The following is a 20,203-nucleotide window of genomic DNA, read 5'->3' on the forward strand; positions in this document are numbered from 1 at the left end:
CCCCCCCCCCACAAACTTCTCCAATCACTAATAATTTTTAATCTGCGCTGATAAGGCGAAAACCTTCCCTTAGATAATCGATAGTGATTAATGGCCATGTATCGATCTCTAGAGCAAGCGGGAACCTTAAGACATACATTTAAATAAATCTTAAGGGTAAAAGTGATTTATTTGATAAAGGGGATATTTCGAGATAGGGACAGAAATACCTAATTACATAAGCGGGCGCATAGACGGCGCTGGGATCGGAGTGGGGGTAATGTTTCCCCCACCACCACCTACCTCCCTCCAGTCGCCGGCCCCGGCTTCTTCTCTATCAGTTCTCTATCTGAGGTCAGAACGAACGGTCCCAACATATATTTTTATACAGTGTTCTTAACATTTTCTACCCAACTCTTTGTGATCGTGTACAGTTTTATATATATAACATTATATATCTTATTATAGAACTGACTATTAGTCGTGTCGAAAAAATATAAATTTTAAACTATCTTAAAAAAAAAACTTATCAGATATGCCGGCGAACATGTTTTGCGACTTGGAGCCGAATGGTTTCGAAGACCAGCGGGCACTCCAGCTTGCCTTCGAGCTCTCGATGCTCGGCCTCAGTTCGGAGAACACCCTTAGTTCTGGATCGGGAGTGAGCTCAGCTACTGCTTCGGAACCCGAGACACCCACCATAACCTCCTTGCCGTCCACCTTTATCGTCCCGGACGAGGCTAGGAGTAAGAAAAGCCAGAACATGACAGAGTGCGTGCCCGTACCCAGCTCAGAACATGTTGCCGAAATCGTCGGTAGACAAGGTGAGTACATGTCAGACTCTGAACCCTGGTTTAGTGTGTCTGTGTTTACCTTTAGTCTTGTAATCCTATATTTAATCCACCGAACTATACGTTGATTTTTTTTTTCATAATAACATTACCTCTTTTCATAGTAGTTCTCCTTCAAACCACGTATTGATTCTATTGTCGATCGATGCATGCCTGTAGTCTAGTCAGTCATTTTGTAGTTCAGAATTTGTTCTTACCTAGTCCACAACCCTAGAAGTTAGGAATTTTGATAATTGATAACCTTAAAACTGCAAAAGTATATTAAACCAGTCATACTGCGAATTTTAAGAAGTACCCTATAGTATTCATGAGTTTTTATTTTATAATTTTATTTCTTCCCGATTAACAGAACGAAGCCAGAAAGTCTTGATACATGACCTATACCCCGCGCAGGTCGTTTATGGTAGGCATCCATTATTAATTTTAATAACAATAAATAATCCATAACTTAACTTAAAAATATAAAATATTGTATTAATAGATTCGACTATACGAGTCAATATTTATTTCTTATACCGTTTCCTGTAACACTTTTTTTCTCTCTTATCAGAAGGCAATTAGATGACTAATTGAAACATGCCATGCGTTTATGTCATGTTTTTTTTGCAGTTACCGGTTTTTATTTTTTTTCGTACTCACCGGTATATACTGTCGTATATTATAAGCCGGTTTTTCTTCGGAAGCGGGCGTTTAGACAGTTCTGTAGAAATTGCCGGCCGGGACAAAAGATACGGTGGGGATGGAGGGACAGCTGGCCGGAAAGTGTACAAAAAAAAAACCCATGGAAGGCTCAACATATGGCCTACAGAACTACCTAACATCCACAGTCGACAATGATAATGATATTCTCGGCCAAAATAATCAAATAATACTTTATCTTATTACCTTGAAGTAGATTAGTTTATGGTAGTTTTTCTGAATTTTTTTAGCATGGTTTGAATTTTGTTTAAGTAAAATTACCCCATTTCTTCTTACTAATCGAATCTTTTTTATGTCTATTTTAGCCGGTAAATATTTATTTTTATTTTAATGAATATTACAATTTTTTTTTTGTTGTATTATCAACATTAATCATTGATTCATAAATTCTTTATACTATTAATAAAATCCAATCGGGCATATAAATGACTACAAGCAACAAAAGAAAAATCTAAAATATTGATATTTATGCATGTTTTAAAATAAAACAAAAAATTTAACTTTTTTTCTTTTAATTAAACTTTATTAGTTAATTTTATAGAGTTTAACTTATTATGTTAAACATATTAGATAGGATTTGTAGTTTATAAATAGAACATTTAGAGCGGAGTTGGTTGATAACGTGCGTTGACTGTGTTAGTCATCTAATCTTACTTTCCACCATCAGATGTCTTCATCTCCTTTCGCTGATAGTCGCCACTCTCGCGTTCTTTCGTCCACGATCAAGAGGAAATCTAGCGAAGTTTAAGATAAAATAAAAAAAAAATCACACCCAAATTAAGCTACTGAATAGGCATCCGTGAAAATTATTATAAAATTTATACTAATTTTTTTCTTTACTCTACAACTTGAATAAATTTATACATGTAAAAATCTTTTAAATTGTGCGTTGTGAATTTTTTCTTTGTTATTTTTTTTTTAAAGAAGTATGTTTGCATGGTTTGAATCCCTATAGCATTGTTGCTAGTAACAATTAGAAGTTAGTGGTATCAATTCGATTTTTTTTTCTGGTAATAAACCTCTTTAAGAATATTTAGATTTTTTCCAATTTGGATGAAGTTAGTTCCTTAAAAATATTTTGGATTGGTGTATGAGGAATGTATTGTGACTCTGAAACCTTTTGTACTTCCTATTTTTTATTTTATTTTTTTCCTAGTCGAATTCTTAAGAAGTATTAGTGTATTGTTTTCTTGGTTCCTTTAACATACGTTCAAGTAAATTTTAGTTTTTTGAACATAGATTTAGAATATTCCATTCGTTTAAAATTCACAGGGTATTTTTATCACTAATATCAACTTTTTTTTTTAAAGTATAGTTGGATTTTCAGAGAGGTGTATTGAAAAACATTTTTCAGTGAAGGTTGATAAGAAGTGGACAAAAGTGTTTTGTAGGTTAAAATATAACCATTGAGTTTATACAAGACCGGAATAGTTAATGCATGAGGGGGCATTGGACTGAGTTTTTTTCATCCTGTCCTCTCTCGAATTAATTGTGGAGGTGTAAAGAGAAGATGGACTGTGTGAAAGGGAAAGATGTCATTGACATGAAATGGTTGGAGTTCTCTAAGGTCTTGGGGGGGCTTTTCCTCGAAGGGTCCCAACATCGGCAACAAAAGGAGTAGGCCCTTCCAGGTAGCCATTGTACCTCACAGTATACCTGAACCTTCTTCTTTTAGCTGAATTTTCTAGCCCATTGTCTAATTAAAATTCCATTCTCTTTGGTTAACATTTATCTGTTTTGGAAGAGGTTCTAGTATGTCGGTATTAAACAATTAATTATTTCAGTTTTAATCCAACATATAAGGTTACATATATAGAGGTTTCATACTGGATAAATATTAAGTGTTCTAGTTTACGTGTAGATGTTTAGTTTATTTTGCAGAGGTATGACTACTGAGTATATAAAGTAAGTTTTGTACTATTGTTCCAGCCTTATATAGTATGTAAACATTACAGATATAATCTAATATATCCGTGTAAGTTGCGTGAAGGAATTAAGTCTGCCAACAATACTCGTAAGACAAACTGGATTAAAAAATTTGTGCTTGTGTCCAGTTAGGTTTATAAGTACCTTAAACTGTATTGAACATATATAACAGACTACATAATTTCTTTTTTCATAGCTTTGTTTTTTTTTACTTGACTAAGTTCTGGCAGCAAACTAAGATACTTTTGTTTCTTCTAGTTAAAATTTTATGTGTATCATAAATCATTAAACAATACTATAACTAAAATGTCACCGAATACTTACTAGGCGAAAACTCACGTGTATTTTCTTGATCCTATTTACTTAGACTTGAAAAAAAAACCCCCATAAAATTATAGAAACTGAAAACAGTATTCAAAGTATCTGAGATCAAAAAAATCAGGCTTAGTTCAAAACAATAGAAATTTATTAATTTAACTTATACTAGACACATAGTTTTTTACATATATATATATACACACAAAAACAATCTATTGTAATTTTCCCTGTAAAATATAATTACAAAATTAATTGTATTGTCATGTAATATTATATTTTTTATAATTAGTCTGACTAATGGGTTTTAAATTATTTAACATTGAGACATATTTTGAATTAAAACAAAAAAAAAAAGGAAAATATCTTTTTTTAGACTGTCGTAAGAGTATGTTATAATAAGAATTATTATCTTTATTTTTCTTGAATTGTTCACGGTTATATGTTTAATGATACCTAGAGTTTTATTTATGTTTTTCAAACGTACGTTTTCAATTTTTTATTTATTATTTATGTAAAAAATAATATAATTTTATTTGTTATTATTATTATTTTATAAGTGTAAACAGTCAATATAATAGAACTACAGAATCCTCAGTTCAGAGCGGTACTGACACAAAGAAATCTGTAGGGACCCAGCCTCACTAATAATTAGGGACCGCTTGAACTAATGTTAACAAAAAACCTTATCTAGGTATTTGTAGGTCCTTCCCACCTGCCGAATTTTCGGGTTCTGTCTATTCCCTTTTGTGGTTTAGTTTCTGTGGTCATTTTCTTACTTTTTATCCTATATATTTTTTCTTTTACATTTGATCCGTTTCCTGTGCCATTAATGATTTATATTATATTATATTTATATCTATATAAATATCGATCATTCATTGTAGTATCGAGTGATAGAGAGTGTAAACATATCTGGATTAGCACTTGACAAAAAAAAAAAAAATTCATACAGATAACAATGTTATGTTTTTATACTTTTATCTGTTGAATTCAGTCTGGGAATACTTGGAATTATAGAGGACATCCAGATGAGAGAATGCATTGTTCTGGGTTCTCAGAAAAAAATAAGATTTATTTTGAAAGAGATTTTTAACTATAAATATTATTGAAATGTATTTATTAAGGTTTTCGACTAATTATTTAATGAAGAAATAACTAATCTGCTATTAAAATAATATTACTAGTCCATAAGGCCTTATAAAACCAATGTTATAGTTAAAGAAAAAAAAAAATTAGTATAAGTCTGAAATTATCAAATATCCAAGTTATTATATACGTATTAATGAGCAGAACTTGCTTCTTTTTTTTTATATCTTGATTTCACTTCTCAATATTATTCATGTGTTTTAAAATTAACTTTATATTCACGAGGAAAAAGTTATTAAAAAAAATTTGTTTAAAATATTCCTGTTTTTAGTAGTAAACTTACTTAACTTAACTAAATTTATTCGATATATAGTTCTAGATAACCTGGTAAATTAAAATATCAGAATTACAAATGTTTAATATTTTCTCTCATAAAAAAATACACCATGATTTTTGTTCATTTATATTTTAAATAAGTTAGTATCTTAAAAACGAAAAATATTTATTCTTGAACATTTAGTGTTCTAAAAATATACAATATACAATTTTTCAAAATTATTCAAAAATTGAATAATTAAATAATTGAATTATGTTGAAAAAATAATATATATTTTTAAAATAATAATTGATGATTTTTTTTTTTAGTTTATGGCTAAGGATGATATTTCATCTATGACGAGTTTGATAGGTGCTAAAATAGTCATAATTGCTGAACAACTGTCTTTATCAAATTTATCACGGGCTATTATTAATTTTTATTGACTAATTCTGCAATAAAATTATTTTAATCTTTATTATTATTGTGTAATACATATAAGGTCATAATTGTTTTCTGTAATTTTATTATTTATTCTAAAATGTTCTATTATAAATTTTTGTCTCTCAGTTACACACGAACAAAAAAATAAAATCTTATAAGAATATTTTTTTTCTTGAAAAAATTATTTTTTACTTATATATATAACGTTTCGGCCTTTTTTAAACTTTGGTTTTAATTATACAAATTTCACTTATTAAGATTTAACATTTTTTCTTGAGACTTTTCATCTTTAATTTGATCTGGTGGTTTGTGGATTGCCAATTTTCTCTTTCTACTATCGATGTTTTACCATTCTCGCATATAGTTTACTTAGAGACTCTCGAGTTATAGTTTTGTCTGGTGAAAGGCTAAACTTTTAAATTGGTTTGTAGATTCTCTGAAAGAGCTTTTTATCTTCGTTGGCAGGAAACAGATATCAATTTCCTGCGAGTCAGCTGTTCAAGGGAGGTTATTCTTTAGTATTGTTCTAATGCACAGTGAATTTAAATAGCGCTATAAATAAAAATTAACATAAATTTCAATCAAAGTGAATTTATTGCCGGTCTAAGAGAATTTTACTTCCATGTCCTTCCGTGCTTCTGACTGCTTTCCTACTGAATCGTATGCCGCACGCCATGTTCTAATTAGAATTTATCGATCTGACTTTTTTTTTTTTTTAAATGAAAAAGAAAGAAAAAAAGGAAAATCTTTATAAATAACCTCTATATAGAAAACTTTTTAAGAAAGTATTAAAATTAATATGGTTGTTTTGGCAATTATGCTAAATATGTATTATTTGAAAAAAAAATATTAAGATTATTTTCGTATCATAACTTTAAAATAAAAATAAATACGTTGTTAAGAAAAGTAATTAACACTTGAAATGAAAACCTTACAATAACTAACTAACATGAACTTAACACACGTTATAACTGAACCTAAACCGTGCTATACATTTATAGCATACAAACTAATATCCAATGAGTTCTTCGACTTTAACATACGTGCTATAAATACCCCTAATATGATCAATATATAAATAATAATGTTAGATTATAAATCAATATCGTTCTATATTGATAAAAAACTTAAAATTATAATTTTTATGCTAGAGCCCATTCATTAATTAACATAATTGGAATTCATTCATGTCTCTTCACGTTGTTTTCATTGATATAATATTTACTATTCCATTTAAACATTAGTATGTTTTTACTGACCCTGGTTAAGACTTATTACATTTTTATTGTTATTTTATTTAAGTGACATGCATTTTTTAGAATATTAAATCAATTATTTAAATAATAAAAAAAGTATAGAAAACTTCATATGTACTTATTGGTTACTTTTTTTTTATTTTTAGGATAAATATTTTTTTTTTTAGAAACTTGAGGTTAAGTCAGTATTTTGGCGACGTTTCAAGATTTTTTTTATATATTTATGTTGTACATTGAATATAAAAAGTCTTAACTAGGATCAGTAAATAGAAATTATTGTTCAAATGGAGTCGCTTATACTATACGACTGGGTCAATGAATGTATGTATACTGGATCAATGAAGACAATGGGGGTGTTCCTGATCTTTAGTTTAACATGCTAAAGCGTGTTAAATGGAAAAACTCATATTAAATGTAACATATAACATGGTTGAGAGTCGGTTAAGTGGAGAATGACGTCACGCAACAGACCAGCTGAGCTCGTCACCTTTTTTTTTTTGTTGTGTTAACTTACTCGCTCGTGGTTTGTGTTAGTATAATTTGGATGTTTTTAACTAATAAAGCAATGGCTGACAATAATAAAAATGTACAGACTAAATGACAGTTGTCAATTAGCTCATTTTGATTCTCTTCCTCACAAGTCAGATCAACAACTCAGATGGCAAAATTTCACACAACTTCCTCTTTTCACTCAATTTTGGACGTGTTGTAATAAATATCTGTAATCAAAACTTAGAAGTAAACAATAACATGAGCTCTTAAGCGTTTAACATTTAACACATCATGGATACCCCTAATATCGAGAAGAGGCAGTGAAGTAACTTTAAATATGTTGTATTAATGATATGGTCTAAATGAATTTCATGTGTATAATGTATGAATTCAGTTTTAATTTTAATTTTATTTTATAATTTATATAGATTGTATTTCAGGTTTTTACATATGTGCTAAATATGTTAAACGTTTTAATTATATTTAAGTAGAGAAATTCATTTGATATAAATATAGATAATTTTTTGAATGATGATATATTAGTTTTAAAATTAATTCTGAAAAAAAAATAGAAGGCAAATTTAATATTGTATTCTGAAAGTTAACTTTTTTTCGGATGTAATTTAATTTTACCTATTTTTTTATGATGTTAAAAAGTTCAAAATATTTTTAACAATTATAATAATTATGTATAAAATATAAAATAATAATCCTGAGTGGTAAGGAAGGAATGTGGTTGCCATAGAAGGCAGACAGCTGTGTGTCATAGGTTTCATTTGATACCGCTTGAAGGTTACGAAGGAATTCAAAGCGAAGCATTCTATCCCTCATTATTCTGTCCCCACCTTTCTTCTTCAATCATATGGTTGCTCTTCCTTTTGTTTCTTCTGTCTACTCCTTTCCCAGAAAGGGATTTCCTTAGGTTCGACCCAAGGATGAACATAGTACCGTTACCTTTGGTCTTCGACCTAACCTTAATTGAACCTTCAAGGGTCTTTTGGAGTGTTTGAGGATTATCTTAGGATTATTTTCTGGAACTTTAGTTACCGTAAAAGGTTCCAAGTATCCTTTTAAGATGCTGTTGCAAATTTGCCAAACTACGGTTAATTTGCTCATGTGCAATTGATAGGATGGTTAGAGTTTTGGTAGAGTTTAGAAATTCTCATGTGCTGGCTGCACCCGAACATGTGTTTTTATCAAAGAATTTCCCAACCTTTGGAATCAATAATAGTTTGAGATTGCATATTTTCAAATTCTTAAAATGGGTTGAATTTTTTTTATTCATTTTGTTTAATTGATGTGTATCTTATAAAAAATTAGGATAGAAAATTGAATTTACAGTTTAGTACCATTTTTGTTAATTATCAATTTATTATTAATTTGTCAAGTACTGTTCCGACGTTTATCTTTCGTTTCGCTAATTTTCATTTTTGTTTCTGTTTATGATAAAAATAGTTTAGATCCTAATTACCCCATATCTTTCTGGATATAAGGGTGTGCATATAGACATTTGTTACTTTTTAAATAGGATTTGTAAAGGCTTTGGATCTGACATAAAATTTCTTTTGCGTAAACCAAATATATGTATTTTTTTCTTTTGCTATATAAAATTTGATAGTTAATCAATCAGCTTGTGAAAATACCTATCTATCCAGTCTAAAAACCAAATCCTTACGTTCACTTTAATATTTATTGGACATCTTAAGAACGTTTCTTTTCCAAATCTCATCTTCGCCTTCAGAGAAACTCTAGTTGACATTTGGTTTCCAGTTATATAATTTCTGGAGATCCACTCTGGAGAATTTGGAGATGCGACGGCCGCCCCAGGTCCTGTGGAAGTCATGCCGCCGGGTTGACCATTGTGTGATCCTGTTTGTAAACAGGAAGTGATGTCACCCTTCCCTTCCTGCGGCGCTTAACCCTCCTGGAAGACGTCGTTAGTGGGTTTCGAGTTTATTCCGAGTGGTTTCGATTCATCGATGCTCTCGTGTAATATATCGATTTAGGAATTCATTTATTATCCCTCCCCCCATTTTTTTGGTTATTTATAAATGTAATAAAGTCTTGAATAATGGAGCTCAATGATCAACTAGAACATATTCTTGCGTTCTTGGTCGTCCAAAGTTTATATTATAGTTCTTTCATTTAAATACTATTTAAATTCATAATAATAATTATAAATTAACAGTAATATTGAAAATAAAATAATAGAGAATTAAAGATAAATATTAAATTGTATAAGGTGTACTGCCCTTCTGCATTTTCTTGCTAAATACACAGGATACTATACATTGTTAAACAATGGTTTTTCGAATCTTATAGGTTTATTATAATTTAAATTAATGTGAAACATATAGTGTTAATATTATTTTCTTTGTTTACCCTTTTTATATATATATTTTTATATGCTTTTCCTATATCGCTTTAAATATATTATTTCTGTTTACCCAATAAATTTTTTTTCTTTTGGAAATATAAATTAAAATTTATCTTCGAAATAAATTTTAAATTTATTATTATTAACTATGAATGTATATGTAAAGTAATTTCGCATATTGGTAACATTTATCTAGAATTTAAAAATAGAACTGCAAATATTAACATGGGTGAATTAATGAATAAATGAACATATAGAAAAAGTAATAAATTAAAAAAAAAAATTAATGATATGTGACAGCGAATAAATTCTACAAATATTATATACTATGTGTATTAGAAAGTATATTCTGTATATTTAATACATGGTAAGAAATTTCGTATCGATTCTGCTTACGAATCTGTATCTTATCGATAAGACACATAGACGGCGACAGTGGCTGATAAGAAATGGCGGGAAAGTGTTAAGGTCGGGCGCGGGAATATTTTGGGCGCGAGCCCGCCAAAATGTCAGCGACCCCGAGAGTCTGTCTATGTTAGTGGGTCGTGCCTTCCCACCGCCTCCCTGATATCATAATTGTCATAGAGCGCCCCCTGAATGCGACGGTATTAACCACATCCTGTCTCCTATCTGTCATAATTGTACCCTCTTGTTCCTCTGGACATTCGGCCAATGATTTAATAGTCTTCTTCATTAAGCGTCGTCGGGTCTGATGGGTAAGTGGGGGTCTTGAGAGGAACTGCTACATTAATGGATAAATACATACATCAACGATACAATGTATAGAATATATTGTATTTTTTTTTGTATTGATGATCTAGGTTGGATCGACATGAAACTGTTCAGATTATAAATAAGTTAGATCAAATTTTCAAGTTTATATATTCTGTTTTCCTAAAAATTCCTGGCGGAAGAACATGGAGGTTTTTTAATTGAATCCTGAAAGGAATTTAGACCTTAAGGTATTAAGATTCCGAAGTTAAGATAAAACATGTTTTGATCTTAATTATTAAACTATTTTAAGATAATATATATACTCAACATTAACTGGATGTAAAGAATGAAGTTTTTTTTTTACACTTAAATTAAATCATGTCCTTGCTTTGCTTGAATGCTAACAAATCTGACAAAAAAGTTTAATTTTTATTTTAAAATGGTTCAAAGATTTTACCTTAATCAAAAGTTTCTTGCTCTACTGTAGTCCATCTATTAACCTAAGAAGTAACCACCTAAATGAAAAAAAAAATAATCTTATAAATTTAACTTTATCATACATTAATTACGTATGGCTTGTGTTATGGTTTGTATTACAATTTAATTTTTATTTGATACATAATAAATGAATGCTGAATTTTTTTAAAATACTGGAGTAACTAAAGCCCTTATTATTTAACCAGATTTGCTTCCAACTTTTGCTTAAAATATAACGACGTTTTACTATATTTATTTGTTATGTTGCCTTATCACTTTCTTGAGACTGTTATTGTTTAAATAAAATAATATGTATCTAAGACAAGGCTCAGGACACTCATTATTATTTCTTTTTAAAGTCCCACGTTTCGGCCCACTTGTCAATCCTTAAGTACAATCTAATGGATAAAAGCTTTTATTATGCATTTATTTTTAACAAACGTCATTATAAATAATAATTTAGCATACCTTAAATATAAATTTACACTTCACATTCAATAATTTTAAATGTGTTAGATGGCTAGTCTGCCGTGGGTCATTAATTTCAGTCAAATCACAATTTATGAAACAATAAAACAATAGGGAATCATGAATTTATTAATAAGTTTGCCTTAGCTTATGTCTAATTACCTATTTTGCCATTTTCCACATTAAATTTATAAAGTTTTAAATACGGATTAACAGTATCACTTTATCACACAAAAATTTTAACTTTCCTTACAATCAGGCATTTAATTGATTTTATTTAAAAATGTATTTTGGTCTAAATTATTTCTTTTATTAAAATTCATATAAGAATTAATTGTAAATTGTAATATATATGTATATATAGTTGACCGTAAATATTTAAATATAAGTAGATGGTCAGGGTTGCGGTCAAAAAAAGAAGAACAAATAGTTTAAAGCTATTTTAATGTCCGACGTTTCGTCCCACTTTGCAGGGCTTCATCAGGGCTAAAAAGATACAAAAAAAAAAGAAAAAAAGAAAACTGAGAATATTACAACAATAAGATACAATGAGGTAATATTCTCTTGTTGTTGTAATATTCTCAGTTTTCTTTTTTCTTTTTTTTTTTGTATATTTTTAGCCCTGATGAAGCCTTGCAAAGTGGGGCGAAACGTCGGACATTAAAATAGTTTAAAACTATTTGTTCTTCTTTTTTTGACCGCAACCCTGACCATCTACTTATATGTAAATTGTAATATAAAATTTACCTGTATTTTTCATTAATTGATTTTGCTACAATCTCTGATTTTATTTGTTTATTAAAAATGATCGTAATCCATTTTTTTTTAATCTTATCTTAAATTTACTTATCGATTTATTTTATTGTTTTAGTGATTTGTTCCCGTTGAGCGTAGTTAACATTAACCTATTGTTGAGAGCCTGGAGATAACTCGTATGAATTATCTGTACTGGAGAGAGACACCGACACAGTTTCCTGGATTGGCTATCTCGTGTAAACACCCCGAGCCGTGAAGGGCCCAATGGTTGCCTCGGTCCTTATCTCGCCCCTTATCTACTGGGGCCCATAGAGCCTACGTCAGCCTGTCTCCACTTCCCACGCCTCCTCGTCTCACCTCAACTCTTTCATAGTTCACCTCCACAAACTAGCGAGTCACAATATGCTTTCAACCATAACAATAAGCGTATTTGACCCATTTATTGAAACGACGAAAGTTACCCATACAACCCCTCTCACGCACTGGATATAACCACTCCCCGAGATACTGGATACTGGATATCAAATACAAAAACATTTTATCTCGCGGCGTTTCTCCGCTCTGCCAAGGACAAATAAGATCACTGACTCCCACGTTCACGGACCCTATATACTAGAGGAGCCATTTTTATTTTTATTTCTATTTCTCAAGGTCTTGTTATTTAGATTCCTAGCAAGTTTTTATTTTAGGCTTAATTTAGCGGCTCCGGTTCGGTCGGTAAACGTCCAAATTAGGAGCCAATTTGTGACCTGTCAAAACTTAACTCTGTAAAATAAATCTTGATATGAATGATAATACAAAAAAAAAAAATAGTTTTAAAATTAAGGCTACTCCTAACGATTAGTCTCCTTTTTATATTATTAATTTTTCTACAGCACCACTTTGTAAAATAAAATATACAGTAAAATCCCACTTATCCACCTTAGACAGGATCAAGATCATAGGTTAAATAAGTGTAAATAGTAAAAAAAACTTCCAATATTAATTTATTAAAATATATAAATAATTACATTAATACTAAAAAAAAACAAGAAATCTTTGTGTAATTTCCTGAAAAATAGTCCAAAACGTTATAGATACCAGCACAAGAGTAATAGATCATTAATACCTAGCTTGGATATAAAATTGCTGTAAAAACACTAAAATTGGATGGTTGAGTTCATTTGATAAAGATCTTTTAATGCATTATAAATTTTTGCTTGTTCTTCGAAAAATGGTCCTCCAGAAAAATCTTCCAACAGGTCATTAAGTTAAACGTGTATATAACATTATTTTAGATTAGTGATGTTTTAGTTCATATATGATTTTTAATGTAATGCGAATTGTGGTGTGATTTTTCTGAAAAATGGTCCTCCGAAAAAATGGTCATCGAGTCAATCATACTTATGATTGATTACCTATATATATGAGTTTTCCAGTACTAATGTGTGATCTGATGTTGATATACTCCTATGTATTGTGCCATAGTCGTGTACAAACTCAATAGTCAATGTGTCTTAAGTTTATTTATGTTTAATATCGTTAGTTAGTCTTTTATAAGATTTTTTTTTTTTTACAGAATACTGTAAAAAGTTATTTATATAAATAAATATATATATGTGTATGCGTGCGATTATATTATCTTTAAAATAAGTCTTGAAAATGGTACTTGAGCTCTGGTTTTAGAAGCGTGTGTAGTGAGTGAAGAGGAAACAGTGGAAGAAGGTTATTGTTCGAGTTGAAGGTTAGACTCCCCCACTTCCCTTCCCCTGCCACCGAGATCTCTATCCTCAGATCGCCTCTAGAACACTTCCGCTTTTCCTAGCCAATTCTCCCGGCTATTTCAGCCACTGACGGCATTTTCCGGAAAATGTGACTTACGTGTCAGATGGAAATTCTGTAACGCTCAAGTTTTGATCTGTGTTTTTCTTCAACTGTCAAGTTATTTTGTATCGAATATTTTTATGGAATCCAGTTCATTCGTAATACTTGGTATTACTATGAATTGGTAGTGAACTTAACTTCCTTCTATTTGGGTTTTTAGTAATGTGTCACAAAAAATTATGGACGTTTCATTGTACGTTCTCTTCATCTTAAGCATTGTAATTATTATGCGACATTTATTTAATGTTGTAATTATTTATTTATTTACATCTGTTATTGTCTAGAGTCAAACAGAGGAGTTTGGCATAGTGTGTAAAATAAAGAACAAAATGTAAGGAAAAAGAGATGAAAAATGGACGAAAAAAATGACTGACTTAAATGTCTCTAACCAGGATAAAAAAAAATGTATTTAAATAGAATTATTACAATTTTTATAAGAAATATATAATTAACAGCATATAGTTTACCTTATCTTTAAATTATTAATATATTAATGATTAATAATTAATGGAGAAAGGAAAAAAAACGGAGGCCCGAAAAAAATGAAAACCCGAACATTCCCGATAGCATTACGACTTCATACTGTCGTATTCTTTTCTGTTACTAAATTTATAATCATTACTCCCACCTTAAGAAACCCTAAAATTCGAAGTTTATAAAAACAGAAATAAAAATTCCCTTTCTAGGCGTTCCCTTGGTAGAGATATAATTTAACTTCCATGTATCTTATGATAACTCACATTTCCTTCTCATTACTGTTTTTTCGGATAAATTGCCCTGTAATTTCTGCACTAGTGTTCATCTAGAAAAAAAAAAAAAGAACTAGGACGCTAAAATTTACACATAAATAAATTTGCATAATTAACAAAGTTAACACTTCGCACTGAATGGCATCTGCTCAAGGATAAAGTGTCCGAAGTAAACATTTAAAAAATAAATTTACATTTTACATCCATTTCAATTGCTTTTCAAATTCTAATTGAACAATTAAATTTTATATGTTGAATAAATGAGTTTTATTTGATCAAGGTGATAATTTCCTGTATCGTTACAATTTGTTGCTCAATGGGATTATTGTTTGCATTGAAACTGTTCTAAGAAGGAATTGTTTTTCCTTATACGAATGTTGAATGTGAAAATCTTCGTTAAAATCGATTTATAATTCTAATAATTAAGTATTAAATGAACAAAAAAAATTGAGGCAATGAAAGAATTTAATTGTATATAATTTGAAATTTTATCAATTCAATATCTATAACTTTTTCGTTTAATTTTTAAATAAATAAATAAAAAAATAAACATGGTGCAATTTTGATGTCATCTAGTTTCTTATCAGTTGATGAACTTCAGATAAGACGTCAAGTAGGAATGACGTAAATATTTTCATAATCCTCCAAAGGCTTTCTTTTTTAAAACTAAAATATATATTTTAATAACTAATATTTCTTATTCTATTTGTTTACAATTTTTTCACATCATCAAAGGTTTAAAAAATGGTTTTGAATTAAAAATATATATATATTTTGTTGAAATGAGATGGTATTGTGAAATTCCCGAGATCGGCTTTCTATTTGTTTAGTCATGATCGTAATTTTATAAATTTTCTTTTGGAATTGTCGAAATTTCTTGTTAACGTGATCTAGAACGGAAAATTTTAATATTTTTTATTATTATTTTTTTTTAATTACAAATTACAGGTTAAAAGGAGGAAAAACTAAAATTAACAAGGTGCTGAGAAATAATAAATTGCAAGTTGGGTTTTATGTAATTGAATAACTGACTTAGTAGTAATTTTTAAAATCCTTATGTTTGATCGTTCAAATAAAATCATTTATCTGAAGAACTTTCTTATAATTATTTAAATTTTGTCCAATAAATTTATACTCATTATATAGTGATGTAGATAATCACTCCAAGGACTCGGATTTGAATCCAGCTGTGAATGATAATTTTTTGTCAGTTACTGTCGAGTCTAGTCTGAAGGTTCGGAGGCCCTCCGTGTCCACCTAGCCACTATAAATTGAGTGCACTTAATTAGGGAAAAATTAAAGCATGGTTCTGACAAAATCACCTCCTTGCTCAACCATTGGTTAGTATTCCTGACGCTTCTGGGTTTGTAGCTAGATTTTTTTGTTTTAATTTTTCTACTATATTTGTTGTCTGATTTTCATAAATTAAATTCATTTTTTTTTTTTTTTTTTTTTTTATGAAACCTTACATGATTGATTATAGTGATGGGTTTCCTTCATCATGTGAAGTAGTAATTTTGTTATTGTAAATTTTATTATTAAATCGCAATTTTAGCATATTGTATGTATGCTATTTTTTTTTTCATTCATAAAATTACATAATCTGTGATATATTAATAATGTGTTATTCATTTTATTGAGTATTGCCATATTGACGATCCCTTGTATTGTACGGAGCGCATCATAATGAGTAGGAACATTCCCAACATCTGCTTCACTCGCCTAACGGTTCGGCTGTTTATTGATTATTTCGTCGCGAGTACTTTTTCTCTTCTATATCGGCTCTCTCTAATTCAAGTTGCTCCTTTTTTTTGGTTAGTTTGTTCGCTAACATATTTTATCTATCAGTTTCCGTCTTTGGTTACGTAGATAGCGTGTTACGGTGTTGGCTTTATGCAATGGTTTCCTATCTTTGACTTTTTTCTAAAGTTCAAAATATATCTATTCAATAATTTTATCTTTTTTATTTCAATATTTTATTATGTATTAAAAAAAAATAAATAGACATCGCAACCAAATTCATAAACATTTCAACAAAGATATATCTAATTTCAAAATCATTCAAATTATTAAGGAGTTTTCCATTAAAGTAAATTTATCTACTTCTCCAAAATAAAGTTTTTTTTCCCACAAATTTTAGTCCACATCCTAAACATATTCAATTAATTTCAAAATATTTTTTTTAAAAAAGATTATTTATTGATAACTACATATATATACAAAATATATACAAGCACATTTGTAACTACTATTATACAACGATATATAAAGAATGTTCCCATAGAAGAACTTCAGTTACATTTCTAGAGGAGAAAATCTCGAGGCCATCTTCTTTTCAGATGCCTAGGAGAATTATCAGATAATGAAGGAGAAGCCAGGTTAGAAACAAGTGGGTTTATCATAGAAGTATTGCTATTTAGTTCTCACCAAATCGGCAACATTTTCAAAATCTAAATTTTTATCTTATCAAATAGATAAATAAAAATTTAACTTATGACATTCTACAGATAACTAACTACATGAAGTCCTATTACTATAATACAATTTTTCCAAAATTTGAGAAATGGTTTCCAAAATAGGAATTGATAATTGTTTCGTACCAAAAATTGATTACCAAATTCTATTTATTATTTATTTTAGTATGTATGAGATCTTTCATCACTATTACCTATTGCCCACAACTGTGTGGCAGATTGTATTATCTATCAATAAATAAAAGTATTTAATAAAAAAAAAAAAAGTTAAATACATCTGATATAATAATGTATTATATCTCAACCTTTAAGCATTTATGGACGTAACATATTTTTGCATATTCTGCGTAGTTAGTTTTAATATAAATTGAATTTTCTACATGTTACCGAATTGGCCAAACTCAGATATTAGTCTTTCATAATAAACTACCTAAACACTCAAACCCATTAGTTTCTAATCTTGATTACATTGTATTCATGATACTCCTCTGAGGCGCCGAAAAGAAGGTGTCTTAGAGACCTTTTGGATTGTTTGCAGTGGGTTCTCCACAAGTAGTTATCATCATTTCAAGTCCTTTTTGCATTTTAGGCCATTTTAAATACTCAAATTTTTGTGTCAGATGTCACCTTCTTTGCCCCTGACTATAGGTTTGCTTCATACTCTATCCTGGTTCCATACTAATTGGTACATCACATTCCAGGCAGGTTGACGCACTTGAGAGCTAGCTAGATTTACCCCGTTGGCAGAGAGGACCCTGTGGTTGTTAGTTACTATTGTTAGACGTCGTCTCTTGGTATATTTAGTGTGGGGACTCCCCACTCCGTCTCCCTTCTTTTCTACATCAAGCCAGTCCAGTTCTCTGTCTTTATACAATTCTCGAAGCCCCCTCTACTCCAGCTTGGAAACGGTCTGCCGGTGGTACACCGCCTTGAGGTAGTTTAATGTGAGGTCGTTAAATCAACTATTTATAGCTCCTACATCACTTACATTCCCTACCATCTTTACAATAAGGGCCGAGGGGCCGTTAACTCTTTTCCTCGATATTTTTAATCGATATTAGAGCATACCAGGCAGTTTTGATAAAGAGTTTTGACCATTTTTTCGACCAATAAAACCCCCTTTTAGGATTTAACTGTTAATGTATACAATCACCGTTTTTATATGTTGTGGCCTTTTCTATAAAGTAAGAAAACAATAGTTTCATATTCTGGTTAGAATTTAGATTGAAAGAGCTATTCTTTAACTCACCAGTTATTATCAAGAGAATCAAATGATTCTGATAAAAAATTGTGACAGCTCTTCAAATGAGTCAGGATACACTGATACTATTACGAAAGCTGAATCAGGTTTAGAATGGTACCTCTTTTAATCATTTATTACCTCCAAATAGTTCATAATGGTTTTAATTATAAATTTGTATAAAAAAACTGTAATATGAAAATCAGCCGTCAATTTTTAGAATTTATCTTAATTGAATAAAACGTTGAAAGATGAATAGCAACTTGGCTTGAAGAAAGAACTAAGGATTTTTGATAGAACTTAAAATTTCAATTATTGATTACATTAATTCTATAATTCTTAATTTCTTTTTTATGAAATATAAGATTGGAAAAGAATTTTTTTATAAGTTTTAAATATGCTAAGTATATAGCAAGCCAATGCAGTTGGGCAAAACTTTTTCGTTAAAGTATTTTCTTCTAGAGGACAATATTAGTCACTCATACGGGTTTATTGTTAAAATGGACATTAAAATATTATTAATTGACCGTATATAATAATTTTAAGGTGTCTTTTTGGAGTCTTGATGAAGCCCTGTAAAGTGGGGCGAAACGTTTACTAATAAATGAGTTTTCTGTTATTTTTGTATATTTTTTTGTTTTATCACCACTATTTAAATCTTCTAAACTGATCTCTTTCTTTATTTTGTATGCTTAAAAGATTAAAAGACAATAAGTAATGTTAAACTCTACATCCAACGAGCTGTATACAGTGAAACGATCTAAAATAATAAAGCTTTTTCGTTTTATAATTTATATCTATGGAGTAAGAACTTATGATTAAGCAGTAAGTATTCTACATGTACTGCCTAAGTACTTCAAGTGATGTATAAAGCAAAACATCGTACATCCAGGCTTCATACCTGATTTTTTATGTTCAACCAAATCTTACTTAAATTGATAAAAACGAAAAATGATACTAATGCAATAAAAAAAATTAAATGATGGCAGTAGGTTTTGTTTATTTTTGAACGATTTCTCGGAATGGATCTAATGAGTTTGCTTTCTCTTATTTGCAGTTCTGTGATCTCCCACTTATCCCAAAAAGCTGGGAGTAGCTGTAAATTTGTTTTTATTGTTACTGTCAGGCTTAATTATTTTGATGTCTACACACGGCAGGGAATGACGATAGTATACACCCCGTTTCTATCGACCGTATTTAGTCCCCGAGTCCTTGTATGCTCGCTTTTGTATTGATTTCTAAAACCCCCACAGCCAAGTGGGGTTGCTTTGGGCTCCCCTCGTCGGAGCAGCCAACTTTATATTTAGTTTTACCCTTCCTAACATATCCAATAATGTTGTTATGTTGGCTATATTATTTTACCAGAGCAATATAGGTAAATTACCAAGCATGAAAAAATATTTATATTAAATTATTATGTAATTTTAAGTTTTTTTTTTTTTTTAAAAGAAATTTGTGCATAAAAAAATTTGCATTATGGATTTTAATATTATTATTGAAGGCCTATCTGGACATACGGAGTTGAGCTTTGGGGCTCCACTAAACCATCAAATTCCTCCAGAATCCAATCATTACAGTCCAAAATCCTTAATGCTCCTTACTTTGTCACAAATCAAGTCATCCATCAGGACCTCAATATTCCATATGTTGCTGATTTGGCCAGAACCAGATACCGTTCCTTCCATAATAAACTTCTCAACCATCCAAATCCACTTGTT

The 20,203-nt window shown here is 29.8% G+C and overlaps 1 protein-coding gene across 1 annotated transcript in view; it reads left to right on the top strand.

Annotated features, from left to right (window-relative positions):
* Positions 1 to 307: 307 nt before the first annotated feature.
* LOC106692759 (RNA-binding protein MEX3B) overlaps positions 308 to 20,203 on the top strand; it is a 38,522-nt gene continuing 18,626 nt past the window's right edge. Inside the window, exon 1 of the mRNA XM_014438886.2 lies at positions 308 to 803. Coding sequence (XP_014294372.1) covers positions 515 to 803 — 289 coding nt within the window. The 5' untranslated portion in view covers positions 308 to 514. The remainder of the gene's footprint in view (positions 804 to 20,203) is intronic.

This window comes from Halyomorpha halys, unplaced genomic scaffold (assembly GCF_000696795.3).
Source record: "Halyomorpha halys isolate HHAL.00 unplaced genomic scaffold, Hhal_1.1 Scaffold70.1, whole genome shotgun sequence".
NCBI classification, from domain to species: Eukaryota; Metazoa; Arthropoda; class Insecta; order Hemiptera; family Pentatomidae; genus Halyomorpha; species Halyomorpha halys.